Here is a 23,854-nt window from a genome sequence, read left to right on the forward strand (position 1 = left end):
AAGAGCCATACAATAGTCGATCTGCCAAAGAAGGAGAAGTCCCCAAATACTGTAAATGTTATTTTTCAATTTATACTTTTTTCTTTTTCATAAATTTGCAACATTTCTTTGTCATTATGGGCTGGAGCTAATAGTAATGACGGAAAGATAACATTTGACATGATTCTGCAACATTGCAACATGTGAGAAAACTATGGGAACACTTTTCTTCACTGTAAAATATGAAACTTGTGGTTCAGCATATGCCCGTATACTTCCCCATCTAGACAGTTTCCTGCTGTTATCCACTGGTACTGGCCTACAGCCAGAAGATTTTCTGTGTGTGTCCAAGAGTTGGTCCTGATATGGAAGTAGCTTCTGACACTCCTGCTGAATCTGGGCCAGATTTAGGCTTTAGAAGTTAGTTTGTGCTGAGCCGGAGGAAAACGAGGCTGTGGCCACTTCATTGGATAGAATGAAAGAGGACAATAAGATAAACACTGCACACAGGTGGGGACTTTTACCACTGTTCTATTACAGGTGCATTAAGAATTAAAGGCACAGTTGTGTTTTTGGTAATCAACTGGCAGGGTTTATATCTGTGCTTTTAAAATGTATGTGCTGCAGATAATCATGCTGAAAACAAAGTTTGTACGCTCCAACTAATTTTTGTTCAGTTTTTGAGGAACTGTAGTTGCTACTTGTATTATGTTAACATACTACAGGAAACACAACCTGAAGCACCCAGAGTTGTGGTTTCAGACATGCTCGATTTGTCCTAACCACCATCTTTACCATGTTTAGTCAAGCATGTAAGCATTTCAGCAGGGACAAGCTAGAGATCCAAGTAGCCACAAGGATGACGGTCTCATTAAGACCGAACATCCTCGTCACATAGAGGAAGTGTAGGTTCTGAAGACTGAGTTTCTCTGAGGCAGATTTCATAACACATGGTTTTAGGGAGTTCCGTCACTTACGTAAATAACACAAATGAACCACGCACAGGTTTAGTACAGAACCCGTACTCATCTATTCACAGTGAATCACTGTATTTATCATGTTGTTCAGGGAAAGTGTATGCTGACCACATTTTGTCCTTTACGGTAAAACTGCAACGCTTCTCAGAATGTACACATCATTAGCATGTCACTGGTGCAAATGTTTTTATCTTTACTGCGCAGATGAAAAATGGGAGGCACACACTCACACTCACACTCGCACACACAGACACACTCCCTGCAGAATGACACAACATGTAATCAACACATTCACTGAGAGCAAAAACTGGAACTGGAAGCTGCTTTAAGTCTCCAAGTGATTCAATGGTATTTTCAATGCGGTAAGTGGAACTTGTTGACTGAATGTATTTAAGTTCACTTGTGTCTGTCAATACAAGAAAGAATTTGAAACCTGCAAAAATTAGAGGGGGAGTCAGGGCAGGGCTTTGACAGGCAGGAAAAAGTGTTTGGCATGGTTCTTCCTAAGTGATGGTGTTGCAATAACAGCCTGTACATGTGAGTCATCCCGCAGGCTGGGTCATGTTCATAATGCCGCCACTTCAAGCATCATCGGTTCAATGTTATTCTAAGTCCTACATCCAGTACTGTTACTTCTGACTTTCTACTTGTCACCACATGTTTTGCATAGCAGTTTACTCTGTGTTTGTGTCAGGGGGTAGGCCTTGTGTGTGTTTCTCACACTCACACACACACACACACACACACCGTCACAAACCACAGAGCAGTCCGACAGTTAGATGTCCCCAGAAACATCCTCATTATATGCTGCTTGTCTGTCTGTTAGCGTGCTGTAGCGTTCAGCTTCAGAAATCAGTCCCTCCTCAGTCGTCGGTTCTTTTGAACATGCTGGAGAACTGGACATGGTAAGTTTATATTTTGATTCTGTTTAAAAGGTATTGGCTGTATGGTGAAGTCATAATACAGTTTGGTTTTTAAAGCTGCTCTGACAGATCCAGTCTTGTCTTATTGAGACGCTCAGCCAGGCTGATTGCAGAGGAGACCGAGCTCCTCAACACACATTACACTGCAGCTAATATCGTCATGTCTTTATTATCGTTTTGGAGCATGTGGCTTTGATATTGAATTTAGTGGTTAACAACAGAGGCAAATGATATTTCATAGCTCTTGTCTCCACAGCAGAGGAAATGAAATAATATACTACAGTCATGTAAGTGCTATAGCCTACTAACGACTTCTTTTAACAGACATCAGTAACAGTGCAGTGTCTTAAGCCCTGAAAGCGAAAGTATCTTGATCTTATTCATATGATTTTGTTTTCTTTTTCTTTTTTTTTTTTAGAAATAACATTCTTAAAGGTTATAATTACAAACACGTGCATACCTGCGAAACAATTTAGTAATGTGATATGGTTTGCCTGAAAACCAGCCTTTGAGGTTTCAATTTTCCCTGAGAACCAAACCTGAGGTGTTACAAGGCCTTCTCTCTTCTGTCCTCTTCTGTCCTCCTCTTCTCTCTTCTGTCCTCTCTCAGACAATATCTATGTCTCTTTATTGTAAAGACAGGTTCTCAATTATTTATCTCGGAATGTTTTTTTTTTTAGGTTTCATTTCTATACTTCCTTCTTTTTTTTTTACTTCCTTATGCAAATGTCTTGATTCACATACCTACATCACTGACACAGCAGTGACAGAAACTCAGAGTTAAATCAAATAAGTCAAATTAGGTCTTTTCTAGTAAATTTGGGCTAAATATATTGATATATCTACAACAGACCCACTCCACACAGGTGTTGTTTGTGTGTGAGAGTTAATGCTGTGCGTCTGAATAAGCCTGCAGCCCCAGTAGGTTTTGACAGTGAGGAGAAGTCACCGTTGGCAGCCATCACGTGGAGATATAATATACAGATTCTGCTCAGTGCACAGAAGTAGCAGACTTGGTCACAACAACATCAACAAGAGTCATGTGACGGGAACGTGAAACACCCCCTTCTTCCCCAAGGGAGCATTGTTTTTAATTATGATATTTAAAAATTAAGAAAAAGAAAAACTTTGGGGACAATGGGAGACATAGGCCTACTTTTGAAATGTTGGTATCCTTCATAAAGTGTCACGGTGTGCTACTGATGAAACATTTTTGTTTGTCACAATGACTTAGCATTGTCATGAGTACATGAAAACAGGGAAGTGTGTGGAAATGTTAGACCTAGAGGTTGGGACAGAGTGCTAACAGTATTATGATCTGTCCAATGTCTCTAATGCTGAGTTGTCTCACTGAGTCTGTCTGTAATGTGGTTTGGTTGATGTACCATGAAGGCTACATAGCGTACTGTATAGCTAAAGACATTTGTAAAGCTTCACATCCATGTACTGTAGCTACAGTGTATTACAATATACATCACACCTTCCACTAGAAACGGTTCTGTGCTTGCAGTGCTCCCAGCTCAGTCTGTGGTTGCAGTGGTTTCTGATGGATGCAGACCTTAATGGAAGCTCCTCTACCCTCTGTAAACAGTTATACATAAATCACTACTAATGAAGATCTCCTACATTACCGGGCAAGGAAGCGGCATTATTAGCAAAGTGCTTCCTGATTCCAGATTGTAAAGTGCTTCTGCTGCGCAGTTAAGAGGCATTAAAGATGTCCATTTTCACTTTTGTTTCTCAGCAGTGAAAAGACTCCACGGACGAGAGCTAGGCTGCGGTTGTCTTTGTTGATGGTGGTGTTCCTCATGGGGGGACTTTTGTTAGTTATTGTCTACTTTCCAATCAAAGAATCATTCCCTGTGAACTCTTGGAGGACAACTTTAGTGTCAACCCAGTCTTACAACAACAACAACACACCAACTGAAAGTGACAGTGTAAGTATATCTACAGTATGTGTGTCTGTGTCCAAGTGACCAAGGCAACGAAAAAACACACACACAATTCCCCATTATCCTGATGAGATAAGCAATATATTTCAGATTAATCATCAGAGTAAAAAGCGAATATACACGTCTGTTATCAGGGCTATGCACCAGTCTACAGCAGTTTTCTGCAGGCTCCAGGGTCACACAATAGGCTGTGGAAATTAAAGAGACTCTCAGTAATCTTCTTAACAGTAACAAACTGATGCTGTTCTCGCCATAAAAATACAGCTAAGTTATTCAAACATTCAGTTGTTGCAATTAAGCTAAAATTAAAACTGAAATTTGGAATTTGGGAATTACCTCATCATACATAAGGCTAATAAAGTTGTTTTTACTACGCTAAAGTGCAAGTTCTGGGAGCTTAATCAAATGCTGTGTAATTACATGTAAGGTTATACAAATGAAGGGGGAGAGACATTATGTTTAGGGATGTGTGAAGTGAGGCTAAGATGTTTCTGTTGGAAGTGAAAATGTTCCAGCTTAACCAAAAAAAATCACATCTTGGGTAATGTTGGACAAGTACTTGAAAAATAATGTAATCAACGAGACTACTCATTACATGTCGTAGCGGCAATTATCTAGCAAAACTCTTATTATAGCCTACTCATTATCTCATAACAGCTCCATCAAACAACTCTCATTCACTTTCCTCTGGGCACATATTCTACATTTAACACAAATAAAAATAGACGTTGTGATGTAACAAATTGCCAGTTTGGGGGTATTTAACAGGGGTGCACGATTCAAGAAACTTTCTTGGGCTAATGATTTGATTGAAAATCAATTCTTGATTTAAAATCTTTTTCAATTTGTCATTTTGTAGATGACGGGAGGGGACAGCAGGGTTAGTTGTGCCACTTTTCATATTCAGGATCGTTAGATCAAGACAATTATACTTTTATAATATAATAATAATATAATATAATATATCTGCATATTTCAGGATGTTGTGCATCCCTACAAACAGAATGAGTGTAAACATAACTGTTTTGATAATATAGCATGTCCAAAAAACAGTGGGCTAACCCCATGTTTGGGGTAAGTTGATCCACCCCCTCCTTCCCTTCCATCCATCCCCCACTTCTCTCTTTACTCCATACTCCACCTGTCGAGGTGCAGAACAACACAAACTGCTGGAAGCTGCTGCTGAGCCACCAACTCAGTCAGGTTTGGGGTATTCTGCGATTACATTGCATCTTGGGAAGAATCCCTCATCTTTCTCTTTGAAAGTAAAGCTTTCAAAGCTAAATACACTATTAAGTGTATTGTAGTGCATGGCTCAACTTACCCCAGAGCTACCATATTGACTTTATTACTAAATGGTGCACTTTCATGCTAGGTTAATGTTGTAGCTCATAGATACCACTACTGATTTTTAAAACAGATTTATAATGATCTCTCTTAAACATGAAATGTATGATAGACTAAACTCACTTTCTAGATGGATATGAATGTCAAACCACTTTACTCACGTTTCTTACCTTTATAAACTTTATGATATGATGACTTCCTCCTAAATATTTGGTCATGTGCTCAGTTAGGTTTTCTATCAACAAGGGGTGGCTCAACTTGCCCCTATGCTCAATTTACCCCAGTCTCCCTAATCCATATATACAGTATATTTCTAATGGTCAGAGATGTAGTTCCACTTGTGTGTACAGGCCACCTTAGCACCATTGACATGCCTGCATACAGGCACAACCTGATTATGTAACCACTGTTCCTGCAGTGACACATTCATCTAGATGAGTCATATCAGACAAATTTTGACTGAAAATTCAATTTGCTTTTTTTTTCTTCTGATGATCACATGTACAAGATTCATTTAGTATTTTTCTGTGTTTTCAAAACAGCAGCCTGCACAGGTCCCAGCATCTCCGTACTTTGTGGCATACCCCCACCAGTACCCTCTCATACTGGATGAACCAAACAGCTGTCGGCAGCAAAGCCCGTTTTTGGTTCTTATGATCCCCGTCGCACCCTACAACAAAGAGGCCCGAGACATAATCCGCAACACATGGGGCAAAGAAACAACAGTGCTCGGCAAAACCATCAGCCACTACTTCCTGCTGGGACTGTCCGGAGAGGAATCTGGGCCTCTGCAAGAGCAAGTGAGTAAACCCAGTTTTGAAACTACTCGTGTCTTTTGGCGGTCAAACACATGAGAGAAAAAAATTATGCAATGTGTGGGTGGGTGGGTGTGTGTGTGTGCGGGGGATCAGAGCGTATTTCTATTCTTCCTGTTAGCATAATAAATAGGCCAACATCAATGAGCTCCGGCAGATGTTTCAGAGGATATAAAACTAGAGACTAAATTGAATTTTAAAACACATTTGTGAGAAGAATTACGAAAATGGCTCGTGCACATTTACTCCAGCTTGTTCTCTGTAAAGACCTCTGTACAAAACGTGAAAATGTCTAAAAGGAAAAAAAAAAAAAAAACCTCTTCTTCTTTGCCCTAACCCAACTTTTTCCACTCTATTATACCTCCAAATCTCTGAGGTCACCTATTTATTGTAACCAAACTCACAGTTTAGCTATTCTGACTATACAGTCTATGATTCTGACCAAAGTTTTTTTTCTTTTTTTCTTGCCTGGACATGTATTTCATTGTGATTTGGTTATGATTCATTAGCCTCGCCACGGAAATCACCAAATTCACCAAAATAAAAGTGTTCACCAACATAAAACTTATAAAATAGACATTAACTTGTAATACATTCAAAGCAAAAGGTTAACTTAATGGCTCAGGGACTTTCTTGTAAATTAAATTCCTTAAATTAAAGAGTTTCACCGCATTTTATTAGCTTGGTGCTTTTATTTTGACGGAAAGGTCTGTCTCTCTCGCCCTGGATCCGGTTCCTTACCAAAACAGCGAGCGGCCCCAGTGATTCATAAACATCACATGTAAACCAGCAGCAGCCACTCCCAGGCTGCTGATAAAATCTTTATGTAATCATCATGACATTGTCCAGCAAACTCAACTCAGAGATAAATGAATGTGGCTGTATTCTCAATCAGAAAGAGCTTCATCATGTTCTTTTCTTTTTCTTTTTGTGTTTATCCAGCCACGACTTACTGTTGTCAACAAACCTGTTTGTAGAAGCAGCAGGCAATGTCCTTAATGGTTGATGTGTTTGGGGGACTTTTCAGTGTTTTCTGTAAAAAAGTTGTGATAAACACCCAGAACACTTTGTGCCCACCTCCAACAGCATTTATTATTGGTAATGAGCTACATATTTCCCTATGGAGACCAGAGGGATAAACCTTAAAGGGATAGTTCACCCAAAATTGAAATTTCACTCATTATCTACTCACCCCCATGTCGACTAAGGGCTGGGAGAAGTTTCAGAGTTATCCGTGGCTTCTCTGAGTTGCAGGGGGTCTCGGCGTAGCAGTGCATGTCCATATAACGGTTGCAAATGGATACCAATTGTCTTCGTAACAAAAAGACACACCACGGTTCGTCCAAATTTGACGAACCGGGAAGAGGAGCTTCCGCTACAAAACAAGCTTGAAATATAGACTTATTTAATTTTTTTCGGAACAATTTCGCATTTCGGGGCTTCAATACAAGACGGACATTACATACGAGCAGCCTGGAGGTATTTGGATGTTTTTTGGTGTGTCTTTTTGTTACGAAGACAGTTTATATCCATTTGCAACCATTATATGGACATGCACTGCTACGCCGAGATCCCCTGTAAGAAGCCACAGATAACTCTGAAACTTCTCCCAGCCCTTAGTTGACATGAGGGTGAGTAGATAATGAGTGAAATTTCAATTTTGGGTGAACTATCCCTTTAAAGGAGCGTGGATTTGACTCATGTTTTCCCTCTGGACTGGACACCTAATGTTCTCCCATTGAATGTGTATGTTTCCATCAAAAAAATAATCTAGGCCTCCTATCTGTCTTTGTCCAGGTGGTGCAGGAAAGCCAGACACATGGAGACATTCTCCAGAGCAGCTTTGTGGACAGCTACATGAACCTCACCATCAAAACCATGGTCATGTTTGAATGGCTAAGGTCCCATTGCCCAAACACCTCATATGCCATGAAGATCGACTCGGACATGTTCCTTAATGTCCTCAAGCTGGTCGGCATGCTTTTGGAGGCTCCCCAACACCTCTACATGACGGGACTGGTGGCGAGGGATGCTGCTGTTCTCCGAGACCCCGGCTCAAAGTGGTATATGCCTGAGTCTGTCTTCCCAGACCCAATATACCCACCGTACGCCCTGGGGCTGGGCTATGTGTTCTCACTGGATTTACCCCAAAAGATACTGGAGGCAGCTTCGCATATCAAAGCTGTTTACATTGAAGATGTGTATGTAGGGCTGTGTATGAGATACCTGGGAATCACGCAAACGGATCCTCCTGACGGTAGCTTGTTTCAGGCGACAATACCTTTCATGACAGGCAACTGTTACTGGACCTCTGTCATCACAACAATACTGGACAGTTCGAGCCAGCTTTCCAGCGTATGGGAAACATATCAGACTGAAAGACAAGGTAGCTGTTGAACGCGACTGCTCGTGACTTGTTCCAACTCTTTTTTAGAAAGCTGCACCTTGTAACTGTTTAGCCCTTTTGCACAGCACAGCAGTTACACCGTCACTGTGTTCGTCACAACCTGCCGTCGTCTGTGAAGTATGCAATTGACTTTTGAGACTTTGATTGTGAGACAGACATGTGTTTTGATGCGTAGCAAAACGTGTTTAAATGTTAGGTGATTGAAAAAATGATTTTGAAGATTTTTTTTTTCAATGGCTCATGTGGCTATGCAGCTTATGAACCCAGGACACATAGTAGTGGCTTTAATTGAGGTAAGTTGAATTGACCAAGAGCGTCGGTCTATCAAACGGTCAATGTAGGCTATAGAGACAAACAAGGCTCACACACTCATATTCACAACAATGGGCAACTTAGGGTGTATTCAGGCCTGGTTCTTTTGAAGCAGTTGTTCCGAAACAGGGAGCGTTTCACCCCAAAGATCAGTTTGTTTGGTCATAATGTTAAACAGCAATCGCACTCAGATGCAGGATAAAACAAGCAGGCTGAGATCCACTAGAAGGGGTGGTCTCAGTTCGCTTCCATGAGTTCTGGAGCGGTTCATTTGCAGTGAGAATCTAATTGACTCGTAATTGAATTGCAACACGCGACACGCTGCTGATGCACATGGATCTCTAGGGGCCAGGGCGGCCCGACCAGATGCACTGGTTCAGGGTTCAGGCTGAAAATATACAGGAATACTTGGGTCAGGTTTAAGTTTCTGGCCTGTTGAGACCTCTATTCCATGGTTTTTGTTTTCCTGGGTAACCTCCTCCTCTTTCCAGGTAAGATTTCTGACCAATGAGGGAACAGTTGGTTCACGCATGGAATTTGTTTACAACTTTGGACTGATTGGGACTGTTGCCTTGTGAAGAAAACAACCCAAAAGAAAAATGCAACAATTGTAAGCTATCGTTTTAGCCCCTGAATTGGAGCAGAGCCAACAAGCCACATGTCTGAATACACCTTTAGATTCACCAGTCAATCTAATGTGCATGTCTTTGGACTGTGGGAGGAGGCCCAGGTGTGTGGCACTTATGGTGAGAAAGCCTCTTCACATATTATCGACCAGTTTGGCTGATATTATAACAAAAACCAATGCCAAATAACTAATAGAAAAACCAGGTTTTTACTACTGTACGTCAGTGAAATGTTTTGGGTGACTTACTCCCTTTTTCAAACATGCAATAGAGTGTTGAAACTGTTGTTGACAATTTGCACTTACAGTTTAGAGACTGTTTTGGAAAAGTTATTCAAAGCTGTGAACTTCGCGGTGGAAACCCCTCTTAGAAAAGGAAAGATGCCGAACACCACAGCTGCATGCAACCGCAAAACTTACACACTTCACTTCACTTCACTTCACACCTGGAACAATCCATTTATTGACAACATGAATTAAATTTAAAGTCAGGATGAATATGTTCTGTACGACAGCTACAGTCCCCTGAACTTTTCTCCAGGCACAGTTTGATTTGTAACCAAACTACATATCTTACATTCAGTGGAACCTTCAGATGCACACACCAATCTGTTTTGGTTGCTTATCACGGTTTCAACGGAAGACATCTTTACAGGCTTTTTCCTAAAAATAGTATAAAAAAAAAAAGACAGATGCATATGAAGAGAGGGGTTTTACACAGTGGCAGACGTTCTTTGACTGATACCACGTGCCTGCACCGTGCCAAAAACTGCAAGCAGTACGTGACTTTGTGTAGATTAACAGCCATGACGTCCCACCCACGACCTTGGCCTTTTCTGATAGGATAAGAAGGATAGGAAAGTGAGATGTGGTGTCTGTTTTTTCTGCCAGTCTGGGTCACACAAGCCTTTGACTGCACCTGCATAAGCTTTGGAGCGTATTTCAACAGAAGAATAGCAAGCAGTGTGCTTCATACTTGTACTGTAAGTTATCATGTGTGGCTGCAACAGTGCTGTGTGAAGCCGACAGAGGGACTAACGGTCAGATGTTTCAGTGCAGCACAAGTGCCTCCCCTGTTATACCTCTCTGCCTTCTTGTAGAAGGACATGTAGTATATACTGTTTTTATGTAGTACAGTCAGTTGGTTAATGTGAAATGATAATGTGTAATGATGTTTAAATTACTGTCACAGTAGATTTTTACATTGTCTCTTTCTTTCTGGAGTAATGCACACAGCAAAACTTCTTTCTTTACTCACACCCAAATATTCACATTGATAGAGGACCACTTCCTGATTTATCTCGCTTACACAGAGATGTGAAAGTAGCCCCACCTAGGACTTCTTTTTTTTTTTTTTACTACACAGTAATGTCAGCCATGATTAAGGTTACATGCAAATGCGAGCAACAGCGCTCTCATGTGGTCAGAGAATAGAAAAGGAGCGAGGACAGAAGTTTGATATGAACAAAATGAAGGAAAATGAAATGCTAATTAAGTTTTGATAAGAAATGTTATTATTTCATTTTAGGACTATTTTTCATTTAAAATGTTGCTGTGACATTGCTTCATCTCTGTGAAGAAAAATTCAGAAGAAGACACTTACTGTAGGGAGACTGATCTATGTATACATGTATCTATCTATTTATCTGTCTGTCTGTCTGTCTGATTGTGGTACATGATTCATGACAAATTCAGAGGAACTTTGAGCCAAGTCGCTCTGACTAACTTTCAGAGCGACTGTCTGGCGCGTCCTCCCTTCACAGTGCATATATAGTGACAGGACAGTTAACTCCACGTTCTTTCAACATTTCCTGTTACTAATTTTTCAGATCTTCTTTTGACAACTGCACGCTGGGAGGAATTGAGAGAGGTCTTTTCCAAAGTGACAACACCTTGGGCTTAACACATTTTCCAGGTGGTTTGATGACGAGGGAAACAATGTGAATCATAGACCATCGAAATCAAACGCACAAACTCTAATGTGACTAATGTTTATTAGATTCAGATACAGTTATATCAGAAATACATGTAAAGTGAAGTAAAGCTGTTCTGTTCTTATGTAATGTAGGTTTTCTTCTTTAAATTCATCCCCTGTCTGTAACCAGCTAACTAACTGGTATCTACCCAATCATGCTTGTTGAGTGAATCATCTTTATATTTTGAATGTGACATTAGTCACTAGATAAATAAGAATAAATTGTTTAAATACTTAAGACTTTGAGTTCCTGACAAATATCACATCCAGTCCATTCCCTTTAAAGTAATTTGCTTCTGAGACAGTGATACAGCTCTTAGTACCATGTATGTACCGGTATGCTTATTTGTGTGTACAGTGTGTGCATGCTTGCCCTCAGGAAATGGTTGCGATAAGTGGAATGTCAACTTCCACTTGACACAGAATACATACTTATATGTTGCTTGATTTCAAGTACACAGAAACACACACACACACACACACATGGAAAAATAAGAAATGATAAAGCAAGTGAAAAAGAGAGAGAGACGGACAAACAAAATCAGCCACTTTGGAATTTTCTTATTCAGTTGTTTCACAGAATGTTGTCTTGTTTAGATTGGATACGAGTCCAGAAATGTGTGTGTTTGGATGTATGTGTGTGTATGCACGCGCGCGTGTGTGCAGGCAGCTGACCCTGGTGTGAACAGGGCCACTGTGTGAGACCACAGAGAGACCATTCTTTAGAGGGACACACACACACACACACACACACACACACACACACACACACACACACACACACACACACACACACACACACCCGTAGCCATCCTCTCTCACTCTTTAATTTGTCACAGTCACTCACACACACAAACACACACACAGAGGGTGCAAGAGAGTCACTTGCCATATTTCTCTCATTCTCTTACACTCACATTGCCACAGAACTGTAGCATAGTCCTGCGCTCTCTGTTTCTGCCCAACACACACGCACGCACACAGACACACACCACCACATAATGACCCTTATTTCACCATGATGACTGTGAGTCAATGGCTCAGTCAGGGGACTGGAATGTCAAGCTCCATCCTCCAATACATTTTACACTTAAAAACATAATTACATGGGTTAAGCAAATAAATACTGCAGCATAAATAACTGAGAGGGGATGTCCTGTAGATCTAAGTAAATGAGCTAAGTTTTGCTATCACTACAGAAATGTGAGTTCAACATCAAACTTTACTTCTTTACTTTCCACATTGCTTCCACAGGTTAGCGCAGTGTTTTTCAACCTTGGGGTCGGGACCCCACGTGGGGTCGCCTGGAATTGATAAAAAATTACTGATAAAAATATTTTTTAAATCAATTACTATTATTTAAAAAAATTATGATTAAAAACACCACACCCAATCTTAGAGTAAACAACTGTATTCTATACTTTCACTTTCTCGAATATAAAGTTCAAATAAAATGCAGCATATAAAAATATTTTCTGTTGAAATTGATTGATCTATGTTGATTGAGGGCTGCCTGAGTGCACGTGATCGCGGGGTCGCCAGAAATTTGTGATGTCAAAAAGGGGTCACGAGCCAAAACAGGTTGGGAACCACTGGGTTAGCGTGTTAACAAACTAGCCCTGACCTGCACGGTCAACCTGCCCTGTCACATTCGAATACCAAGTCACTGTCGTGTCCAGGCTGCACTGGAGAAATATAGTTGCTCAGATGGCATATTATAACTTCTTGTATTGTAAATGTACTGAAGCGCTTATACCATATAATACATCCATGGCTTATCTATCAAGATTGTTAAGCTGTTAATGTCGCAAACCTTTCAAATAGTTGCTTTAACTGTAAACTTTGATTATTTAAGGGGGGAATTTAACGCTCAGGTGTTCCAAGTACAGAGCAACTAATATGAAAGATTATATTTAATTTTATTTATTTGTTTTTTGCAAAATAGCTAGACAGTTTGTGCCATCTTTTCCATGTTGTTCTACACTAAACTGTGTCAAACAAAACTCTTACACCTTAGCTGGGTTTAACCACCACTGCATAACTGATAACAACTTTTCTCTCATCAAATCAATCAGTCGTCCATAATTCACACAGACACAAAATGAGCCAGAAACTTTACGGCATTAATGACCACACATATTATAAACTATTATTTGTCGAAGTGTAAATGAGATTTAGTTAATTCTCACCATATAGGGTTATTTTAGCCACAGCAGATTTGTTTTTAGAGAAATAGCTCTAAACCCCCACTGTACTCTTCAGGAAGAACACAGGGTAGCATTTACAGCTCATGAGACTTTATCTTTTAATCAGGAACAGATACCACAAACAGACACACCAAATGAATGATAATGTCGGTCTGTTGCTGCCTCATGTGTAAATGTGCAGTTGCTTCCAAGTTGATGTCCTATCAGTGTTTACAACTTGTTTCCACTGCCCACAAGTACCCCAAAAAGGCTGAAAGCTGAAGAAATAGCACTGGATAGCTTATATTATGGTCAGAAAACTTAATTAGGCTGATGAGTAATCTGTGTTAATCAACATTAGTGCTACAGTACATTACAGTTGTGGACCTGTAGGCATTAGGGTGCTCAGAATCCATGTTGATCGCTATCCTTATTTTGCTTTCAGAATTTAAACTGCAATCGTCATCAGGATAGTACAGAAGAGGCATTGTTCATTAAATTTAGACCTTTTAAGATTATTATTTCTTTCATGTACAATCACACTTAACCAAGAAATTTCAAATTTTCCCCTGACCAAGACCTGGACATGTGCACAGTGAGTGCAGCATTCATCAGTGTCACTGAGTGCTTTCCCGGCTATCACGTGTGCTATACAAGCGTCTGCTGTGCAAAAGGTCTGATAAAGCGAAGACGGCTGCCCCTCACTGGGACAGCCTCAGCCATGATGTTTGCTCACAGTTGAAAATATAGAGAATGAAATAAAACTACAAATAAACATAGGCTAGATCTTTATTCAGATCTAAACTAATGTGAAGTATGATGTGCCAGATTAGAGCAATTAAACACATGCAAATGTCTGGGACTGGTTAAGATTCAACTGTGGAGTAGGCTATGGCAGTGCAACATGCTCTGTGTAGTCCCACTTTCCCCTCAGGAGTTTAGAGTCCAAAGTTCCTGTCAGTGAAGCTTACTGAATGACTCTCTTGTTATTGATTATCACTTATTTTGCTAAATGCATTTCCAAAGTGGACTGTGATGATTGAGGGTTTTTCAAAATAAAATGCCAGGGTAGCTCTTTCGCTAAAAAAAAAAAAAAAACACGCACGCACGCACGCGCACGACCACGGATAGGCTACACGAATACACGTGGATACACTGTTGCAGCCTGTTATACTTTATCGTCTCAGGGAAACTGTGTTTGGGCGCAATAACTATAGAGACAGGAGGTCAGTGAAGCAAAAGGCTCGTCGTCTCGTCACTGTCCCGGCCCAGACTTTACTGCATGTCAAACTTCTGAGAAACCACTTCTCCGCAGCAAAGCCCAGGAGCAACAACTCACAGACATCAAGTTTATGAACGTCAAGCAGTTGATGCAACCGGAAACAGGATGTTGGTAGTTTCATAATTAAATATGAGTTATAAAATTGACGTTGTCTTGAAACACTAAACAAAACAAAACAAAAAAATATTTGGGACAAGGGAAATCAAACTTCAATCAAATGAAATATAGCATACCTTTCTAACAATCCTTATGTGCAGTAAATGTGGTCTCAAATTTATTTCCTCACTGTGAGACATGCCTAGTAGCCTAGGGTTAGATACATCTGGAGAAAGTATAAATTGTTCTGATATTTTGTATGATTTATGTAGGCCTAATGTAGGCTATCTTATAGTTTCTGCATCATTTTGACCAGTCAATGACAGAAATAAACCTTCAAATCAACCCCTTTTTCAGTCGAGTGTCGATAAGGACTCTTATTCTGAAAGGCACTTCCGGAAGTCCTGTGCTACGGCTGAGTAGCTTGACGCAGCTGGCTAAACCTCAGAATGGACCCGACGAGAGGAAAACCCGTTAGTTAGTAGAGGAGAAACTGTGACCGTCCATGTCTTGTCTACACATATCAACACGCTGACAAAGTTATTGGCAGCAATGTCGAGAGAAAACACCACCCGGAGTTTGGACAGCATAGACCTCGCAGCTCTAAGAGTAAGAAGTGAAATGTTGCCTTCTTTTAAAAAAAAAGAAATGTTTGAGTAAACATTGTAGGATGTGGTGGGTGTTCCTTGAAACTCAACGGCAGTTTCAACCAACAACTTAGTGGGGAGTCAGAGATTTTTTTTTTTTAAATCTTGCCTCAAAGTCGACATTCACTTTTTAGTGTTGTTTTTAAAAGAAACTTTTATCGCGTGTTAACTGCTCGCGTGTAATGTATCGAGTGTTTAATTCCGTAACAATGTTTTCTGTCCGCGTTGTGGCTTGTTTGTTGCAAGTTTACAAGCTACAGTGCCAGTGTTTACACGCTGGATTTTCCTTTTCTGAAAAAGTTGACATAGGACAACAAGTGGTCGACATTAAGAAAACCCCAGTAACGTAAACGCAACACAAAGAGAGCACTCTCAGTTAGTGACATACAGTGTTTCTCATGTTTCTCATACTGTGTTTTGCTCCTCTTCTACTTTTCTCTTTGGTCATTGCACTGAACTGTTTCTGCAACAGTCATATTAAATTGATATCCTTAGAGATCGTGACACTGTGCATGTCTAGAATAATATAATGGCATTTTATCATATATTTTCTGGTGATAATACTTTATAATCAAGGAAGCATGACCTATAAAGTCAGCAACCAAGGAGAATTTAAAAATATTTTTGAACTGTGTTTTCATTCCTTCACAATGTTATCCACATTCTCAGTGCCACTTCCTCAGTCTGCCTCCTAGTACAACAATACATTGTTCTCAATTTGCCCCTAGTGCTGAGTATATAAAGCTGCCTGTCATACTTTTGCATGCCATGAACCACTGGCATTAAGACCTTGCTGAAATGCACCGTTTTCTATGAGGTTGTAAACTCACTTTTGCTCTCTGTTTGACTCAGCTCTCGTACTTGATGCTTAACATCACTGTAGTTCCAGTTTTCCCTTCTTTTTCTTGTCAATTTCTTGTTCCTGTGTCAATGTTTTTGTTTTTCTCCTCCAGGATCCGGCCGGTATCTTTGAGTTGGTTGAGGTGGTTGGCAATGGAACCTACGGTCAAGTGTACAAGGTAAGCAATCCCATGATACATATCTGTCTCCTCTTTTAAATTTGGGGTTATTTTGTTGCATGCATAGAAGACAAACATTGCTGCAAACTGTGATACTGATACAAAAACATCATAACTTTAATTGTTGTCTTTCCATCTGAATGCTGCACGTTTCACACATAAACACTAGTAGCAAGTTGGTCGACCAGCTGACCTTGTAGGCCTATATCACAGAATCTGATGCGTCATTTCTGGTAAAACTTACTACAGCTATTTCCAGTTACACAGAAAAAAAAAGATGAAATTCTCATTTGACTGAAATATCCTGTAGCAAACACACACAGCATCTGCAGCATCTTTACAGAGCCATGGGTGCGGCTTGCTTCCTTATCGCAATATCTGTTTGTGTATATGTAGTAGTGGTTTGTGGTTACTGGAGGTGTTTAGTTTTATTTAGGCCTCTACAGATGGCTCTGTCCCATGATCATATGCCTTTTCTATACCAGCAACTGTGTTATTTTGGTGACTTGGTCTAGTTTCAGATGAGAACATCACAATTGTTTCCTCAGTTAGATGAACACTAGGTTTGATAACATGACTGCCCCTTAAACAAAGGTCAGATATATATTTGTGTAAAGATATAGGCTATCTTTATACAGAAGGTGATGCAGCTTTGCATTAAACCAAAATTAACTATTTTTGCTGCAGGACAAGACGTACGCAGTCATCCCTGCATCCTTACACAACTAAATTGCAACAGCAAAGACATTTTCTAGGAAAGCAAATTGCGACCGATTTTATTTCACAATGAGGATACGTTGCACATTTACTGCAAATATGATACTGAGCATACGGTACCATTCAAAAGTATGGACACACTTTCCTGTTTTGTGTCCCAACTTTTTATCTGGTACTTTAACTGCACTGAATGTGAAATATTCATATATGAGCAGATATAGCATAGATGAGTTATAGCATTATTAAACACTTTTATGTTTGCATTAAGTTTTAAACCCTCACAGCACTTGGTTAGGGTGACAGAAACTTGTGGCTTGGTTTAACCCTTGCTGTGTCTTCAGGACTTCATTTGACTAAAGCCACAGTCCGCAGTCCTGACCTCAAGCAAAGCACATTCATTGTGCACTCTGGGTGCATTCATCAGAAGCAATTTCAGGTAGTTAGATATTGTTTTGTGGCTAATTGGTGTCGATATCAAAATCAAAGTCATTTTAAGAGGCTGACAGCCTTGGAAAAGTACTGTGGCTCAGTCTTGTTGAAATATCTTACATGGCCTTAAGATAAGGGCGCAAATTAAGGTAGAATCGTTTATTGTAAAAGAATCAATGAGGTTCATGGATAGTTCAGTGTGTGTGTGTGTGTGTGTGTGTGTGTGTGTGTGTGTGTGTGTGTGTGTGTGTGTGTGTGTGTGTGTGTGTGTGTGTGTGTGTGTGTGTGTGTGTGTGTGTGTGTGTGTGTGAGAGACAGAAGGTGGGTGTGTGCCTCGATTGCCACTTGATTTCCTGAAAGAGGAAATGTTGCAAGAGATGCACAGGACACTAAGGCCTGTGTTGCCCTTTACACAGGGTGCTTTTACACAGGGGCAGAAAGTCACAAACTTCACCCTGTGACTCACATTCATTGATGTTTCAACAAGGGGAAATGTCCAAACATGGATGAATGGTGGACAGTTTAACTCTGGGTGACTTCTAGCAGTGATTTTTAGGGTTTCTCATGCCCTCGGTCCGCAAACAGAGGCAATCAGAAGCTTTATTTTATAGATGCGTTTCCTGAAGAAGCTTCTCTGAGGGAATTCTTGTGTTGTGAAGAGTGAAAACGCAGTTATTTGAGATTCTTTTCACAGTCCTTATTTCTGTTTAATGAAATATGTTCTCTCCCCCGTGAGAATTGCTATGGAGAAAGTAATAATAATAGTGTGTAATGCTAAAAGGCAATTAATTGGAAATCAATGAGGGCCGAGCAGATGCGTTGTTTACATTTAAAACACTTTCTGAGGTTGTGCGTGTGTGCGTGTGTGTCTATATCTCTTGTGAGTCCCGTCATGGGAAACCAGGACAGGAACAGGGGGCCAATAGAACAATGACTTACACTGCAACACATAGGCTACACACTCACACTTACACACAACACACACACAAACATACACATGGTCCCCAAAGAAAACACTTGGTTGTGGATTGATGTGAGTGCTGGGGATGCTGACAAAGCATCTGGGCTTTTCCTCTGTTTATTTATATGTGGGTTGCCTTTTCATTACATTGCAGTTTAAGTATTTAGTAATGGAAACCCAGTGTGGATGCTCAGATCTCAACTCTTACGCTGAGACTTCTTCATCAGTCCTACAGTGTGTGCATTAATGAAACACAGCAAGGTGGTGCATTTTGAACATCAATGTGTCATCATCACAACTTCATAACAGCAAATACAGATTTATTTCGTCCATATAAAGATAATACAGGGCTTACATGGGCAGTAGACTTCCCAAAGATATAGCCTTGTGTAAAAATCTGTTATGGGTTTGTTTTTTTAGACACACAACATTAACGCACTGCATTTATGGTATGCAGCCATGGGCAGAGGAAGTCCCTCTTTTACATTTGCATAGATGCTGAGAGCATTGTTACCATGGTTTTTGAGCTAAAAGTAGCACACTCGTTTATAAAGACGGGCCTATGTGAAATGCACACTGTTGCTTTGTAGCTTTGTTGTGTCTTAAAAATGTGTTTGGATTTCAACTAAGGAGGAAACAGAAGGCAGAACCCAAACAAAACAAAAAAAAAACAGGGAAATGGCAGGTTTCTGTGTTCAGGTCAATCAGCAGGGGTGGATCAGGTCAGCCAAGTCAGACAAACAAGTCAGTGGGGTCAGGCAGCAGTTAAAACACATAAACCACACAACTAGAAAATCATAGACTTCACTGGAACACCGTGGCATCTCAGCAACATAAACCCTCTGGGAAATTTGTAGTGAAAAGCTCTTTTATATGTGAAGGTGTTAATAATAGCAGGCAGGTGATCTCTAGAGGACAGAAGCTAAGTGAGGACAGAGGGCAAGTTAGGCATGACGGGGTGTGGAAGATTCATGAACACACACTGGGACTTTTGAAAGACAGAGTGTTTTAGGATGAAGGAGCGGAGGAGGGAAACGGAGATCTAGTCACTATGACAATGTTTATGTGCACACACAGTAGTGTGCATTTTGTTGCGGTCCCTACTGTAAACCACAGCTGACCGTCTGTTTTCTGGTTAAATGGTTTGTAGTCCAACTCATGTTGTTATTTAGTTCTGCTCCAAATTCAAACCTTACAGCTGACCCGTGTGCAGGGCAGCTGCTAGGAATTCTGGGCCCCCTTAAAGAATACTAGAGTGGGCCCCTACCCCCTAACTTTTCCAGTTTTTTTTCTTAGACTACGTAAGTATTATCATTTTTTATTAAGCCTACTTTGTTTTGATGCTAATGCAGCATTACTATGAGTATTAGTCAAGGTCTTATGCAGAATTAGCCTATAGATTAGACAGCTGGGGGTTTTTGTGGGCCCCACTGGGCGCTGGGCCCCTAGAATTATCCTCACCTTTCTCCCCTGTACGGCCCTGCCTGTGTGCATCTCACATTAGGAGCTGATTGCAGTGATTGCTGAGTTTTACTATGACTCATGTTGCATTGTATTATGGGTAATTTTTTTTGATCCACTAATTGATGCTTAGTAGCTGGATATCATGTCAGTCATGGGAACTGTCGCTGGAGGAAAGTGAGCCCCATTAGCCTGATTTTCTTTTTAATCCAGTGCAACGGCCTCCTGGTCAGCAGACAGGATATTATTATGACATGCTAAGACAGACACAATTAGAAGAGATGGAGACTGAGATGGAGCAGAGAGAGCTGGGGAAAACAATTAGGCCTTTTCATTCAAATAGCCCCAGAGAGTAAAAAGTCAGGGCCTACTCAAGAACTCGACCAATCTTCAGAGGACTTGTTGTTGCATTTCCACCACATCTGAGGAGCTGCTGTAATTACAGAAACTGGAGCGATAAGTGATTAAAGAGCCACCGTGTAGGCTGAGACATAAAGTGTTGCACAAAATAAAAAAAAGCACAGTCATCGCTTTTGTGGGTGAGTAATAATTGTATGGATGTCAGAAAAAAGAGGAGCAGATCTGGAGGGTGATGGGTTTTTAAACATTGAAAATGAACCAGATGACGGGACCCCTTCCCCCATGAGTTTTTGTGCTTATTTGTTTGTTGTAGTGTCAGTGATGAAACTGCTGTAGTTTCCCAGCTGCTGGGGAGTTGAAGTGAAGTGGAGGAGCACTTCCACTACACTGAGCCTGCAATGTGAAGTAGTAAAAAAATAGAAAACAGCTAAATTATTATGTATCCTGGGTGGAAGCTGTAATCTGTGTTACAGAGAATAAGAATATAGTACATCTTGGTGAATGTGTCCTGCTAGTTCACCTGTATTTAACTTAGGGTGCGTTCACACCGGACGCGAGTAAAATATTCGCCTCGCTCTACTCGCTCGAGTTTGCCCGTTGGAATATTTGTTTTTATTCGCGGCATTCGCGCGAGTTCAATATTTTGAACTCGAGCGAACAGGCGAATTTCGCGTCTGTACATTGACTTTGTACCTCGCACCATGTGTTAACACGCCGTTAGTGTTTGCCTTGGATGTAGGGGTTTGAGTCTGGCCTGGTTCCTTGCCTAACCCTCTCACTATGAATTGATAATAAAAAAGCAACAGTACAGTAACTTTGAAAAAATAAAGATAAGATATCTCTCCTAACCCTCTCTCTGAGAATTGGTGGGAATCACAGCTCAGTCTTTGCTTTCATCTTTATCTCTTCAGTGTTTTCATTGGAAGACACAGTTATAAAACTAGCCACATACTAGGTTTTCACCTACTGTAGTCGTGTTGGCTATATCTAAACCTGATCCAGGTTCCTTCAAAAGGCAGTTTGTCTCTTAAAACGTTCCCAGAAAGGTTCTTGTGGTTAAACCTCAAACCCTAATCCAGCTTCTCTTCTCTTCTCTTCTCTTCTCTTCTCTTCTCTTCTCTTCTCTTCTCTTCTCTTCTCTTCTCTTCTCTTCTCTGGAACAACATTTCGTCATGCACACAGCATTGATTTCACAGTCAACTTACTTCTTGGTGTCCCAAACACGTGCACACAGAGTCATTTGTGTCTAAACAGAAGACACACATTTGCACACATTAGTGTTAAAAGCTGTATTATGCGTGGTAGCAATCACATGGTTGAAGTATGCCGGCAGTAGTTTCATCGCCCTGAGAAATCCAGTGCTTAAATTGGACAAAACAACTTCATAGGAATTTCTCTTTTTTCCCATGAAATATTAGAGCTGACCAAAAAAGTGGCTTTTGATTCCTGAACAGCAAACTTGGTGACGCACAGTAGTAACTTCAGCTGTTAAAAATGTTCAAATTGCTAAGCTGACGTTTTGGACGACCAGTATCACCATGAGACACACTCTGTGCATGCTCCTCTCGCTCACCCACCATGTAGTCATCATACACACACACACACACACACACACACACACACACACACACACACACACACACAGGGCGTTTCCCGGTTTGCAAAAAGAACTTCCCTTCCCTGCAAGCCATCTGTGTGTGTGTGTGTGTGTGTGTGTGTGTGTGTGTAGTTTTCTATGCGTGTGTGTTACAGTGTAAAAATGTCAAACTCCACTGGGGCTAAATGCTGATGCAACACAGTTGTGCTCTATGCAAAGCTGAAATGAGTGACTAGTGTCAAGACAGTTACTCTGACTGAGAAATTGAAACCAGTGTGGCTCAATCCAGCAGATTGGTGGTCAAGTGATGTGTATAACACGTCAAGATAAATTGAAACATAACATCTACGTATGTATCTTTTTTAACAGGTCTGAAAGGTCAGAGCTGTCTGAATGCGCAGCTTTGACAGTACGGACATCTCAGTACAGCTCGCTAACGCTGTGGTCATACATCATCTAACCAGCCACAAACAGCTGGCTGCAGTATAATTCCCAAAGTGATTCACTTACACTTCCTCAAATCTTTCTAGTTTCACAAGCGTCACTTCCCCTTCCGTGACCTACATACTATTCTTACATTACTCATGTTTACTAATGTGCTGACCAAAGAATAAAAAATGTCCACTTTTTACCAAAGCAGAACAACATCAGAGAGGGTGCAAACCTCTGCCAGGGCCAGTGTCATACAACCCAAACCAGGCTGCTGAGAGAAAAACTCTCATTCATAGTAAGCGATCCAGATTGGCCCTGAAATGTAACGGGTTCTTCCCTGGTCCGAGGCCCAGCCCTCCAGGCCGCGGTGCAAATAGATTCAGTACTTTTGGTGTAATCATGCATACAAATAAACAGACACAGGCAAACATAAGCTCCTTGGTGGAGGTAATTATCCCCTCCCCACAGTGACAGTACAACACCTCCTGCAGCTGCTGCTGCACAGCAGAATCCACTGGAAGGGTTTGATCTGAAACTCACCCAACAGAAATGGAAAGCATTGTATATTATGCATTATTTGAAACGAGTAATACTGTATTATTAAGGGCAAGCTGTAGCGGGTGGGGGTTTGAAATGAGAGCAATCAGAAGAGAGACATAGAGAGAGAGAGAGGCAGGAAACATCCTCTAGCCCAGTGTCAAGTGGTTTCATCTGTGTTTGGTAGAGGTGAGGCAGAAAGAGTGGGAGAGAGACAAAGGGAGAGGGGAAGGAAAGAGGGAACGAGAGAGGGCAAAGGAAGGAAGGCAGAGGTGAAAGGCAGAGAGGAGGGGAGGAAGGAAGAGGGAGAGAGGCAGATGAAAACTAGAGAGAGGAGAGGAAAACAGCCCCTCATGAGGCTTGGAGCTATGGAGCCGATTACCCAGGAGTGTGTGTGTGTGTACAGACAGACAGACAGATGGAGAGAACATGGGAAAGTTCAGTGAGAACAGTGTAAACGCCAAAAAGTGTAATAAAAAGTTCAGCTGTGATTCAGTGTCACTCTGAAGCAAAGGGGGAAACTTACTGTAAAGTGTGATCAAAATCAGAAACAAAAATATTAAGTACATTTAATATTAATTAGACCAGTCTGACCAAACATGGATTCTAAATGTTGTTGTCAGTCATCAGCCAATGAATACAACACTAATATACTGTACATCTGATAAGCTAGTATCAGTTGGCTCTGTTTACCTCTAGTGTCATAAACCATTAGAAAATGATGATCCATATTGTTCTAAATCACTTCAATTAATTAGTCCAAATAACATAATATTACGCAAACAAACAAGATGGTTACTCCTTGCACACCCCCACAC

The 23,854-nt window shown here is 40.8% G+C and overlaps 2 protein-coding genes across 7 annotated transcripts in view; both read left to right on the forward strand.

Moving 5' to 3' along the window:
- The first annotated feature begins 329 nt into the window (after positions 1–329).
- On the forward strand, positions 330–8,849 carry LOC310992775 (beta-1,3-galactosyltransferase 2-like). 4 transcript variants are annotated; one of them, XM_083980952.1, is made up of 4 exons: positions 330–489; positions 3,624–3,816; positions 5,721–5,978; positions 7,791–8,849. In XM_083980952.1, exons 1-4 carry the CDS (start codon positions 455–457, stop codon positions 8,388–8,390), a joined length of 1,086 nt encoding a protein of 361 aa, XP_083837078.1. In that variant the 5' UTR covers positions 330–454; the 3' UTR covers positions 8,391–8,849. The 4 variants fall into 4 exon arrangements, with proteins under 4 accessions (XP_083837078.1, XP_083837079.1, XP_083837076.1 ...); XM_083980953.1 differs by having other exon boundaries at positions 5,724–5,978; XM_083980950.1 differs by lacking the exon at positions 330–489 and adding an exon at positions 1,733–1,861.
- A 6,489-nt stretch (positions 8,850–15,338) lies between these two features.
- The window catches only part of LOC310993003 (mitogen-activated protein kinase kinase kinase kinase 4), a 62,744-nt gene continuing 54,228 nt past the window's right edge, over positions 15,339–23,854 (forward strand). For all 3 annotated transcript variants that reach the window (XM_083981229.1, XM_083981231.1, XM_083981230.1), the window contains exons 1-2: positions 15,339–15,485; positions 16,477–16,542. In XM_083981229.1, coding sequence (XP_083837355.1) covers positions 15,429–15,485; positions 16,477–16,542 — 123 coding nt within the window. In that variant the 5' untranslated portion in view covers positions 15,339–15,428. The remainder of the gene's footprint in view (positions 15,486–16,476; positions 16,543–23,854) is intronic.

Source organism: Trachurus trachurus (genome assembly GCF_905171665.1).
Source record: "Trachurus trachurus genome assembly, chromosome: 10".
Lineage (NCBI taxonomy): Eukaryota > Metazoa > Chordata > Actinopteri > Carangiformes > Carangidae > Trachurus > Trachurus trachurus.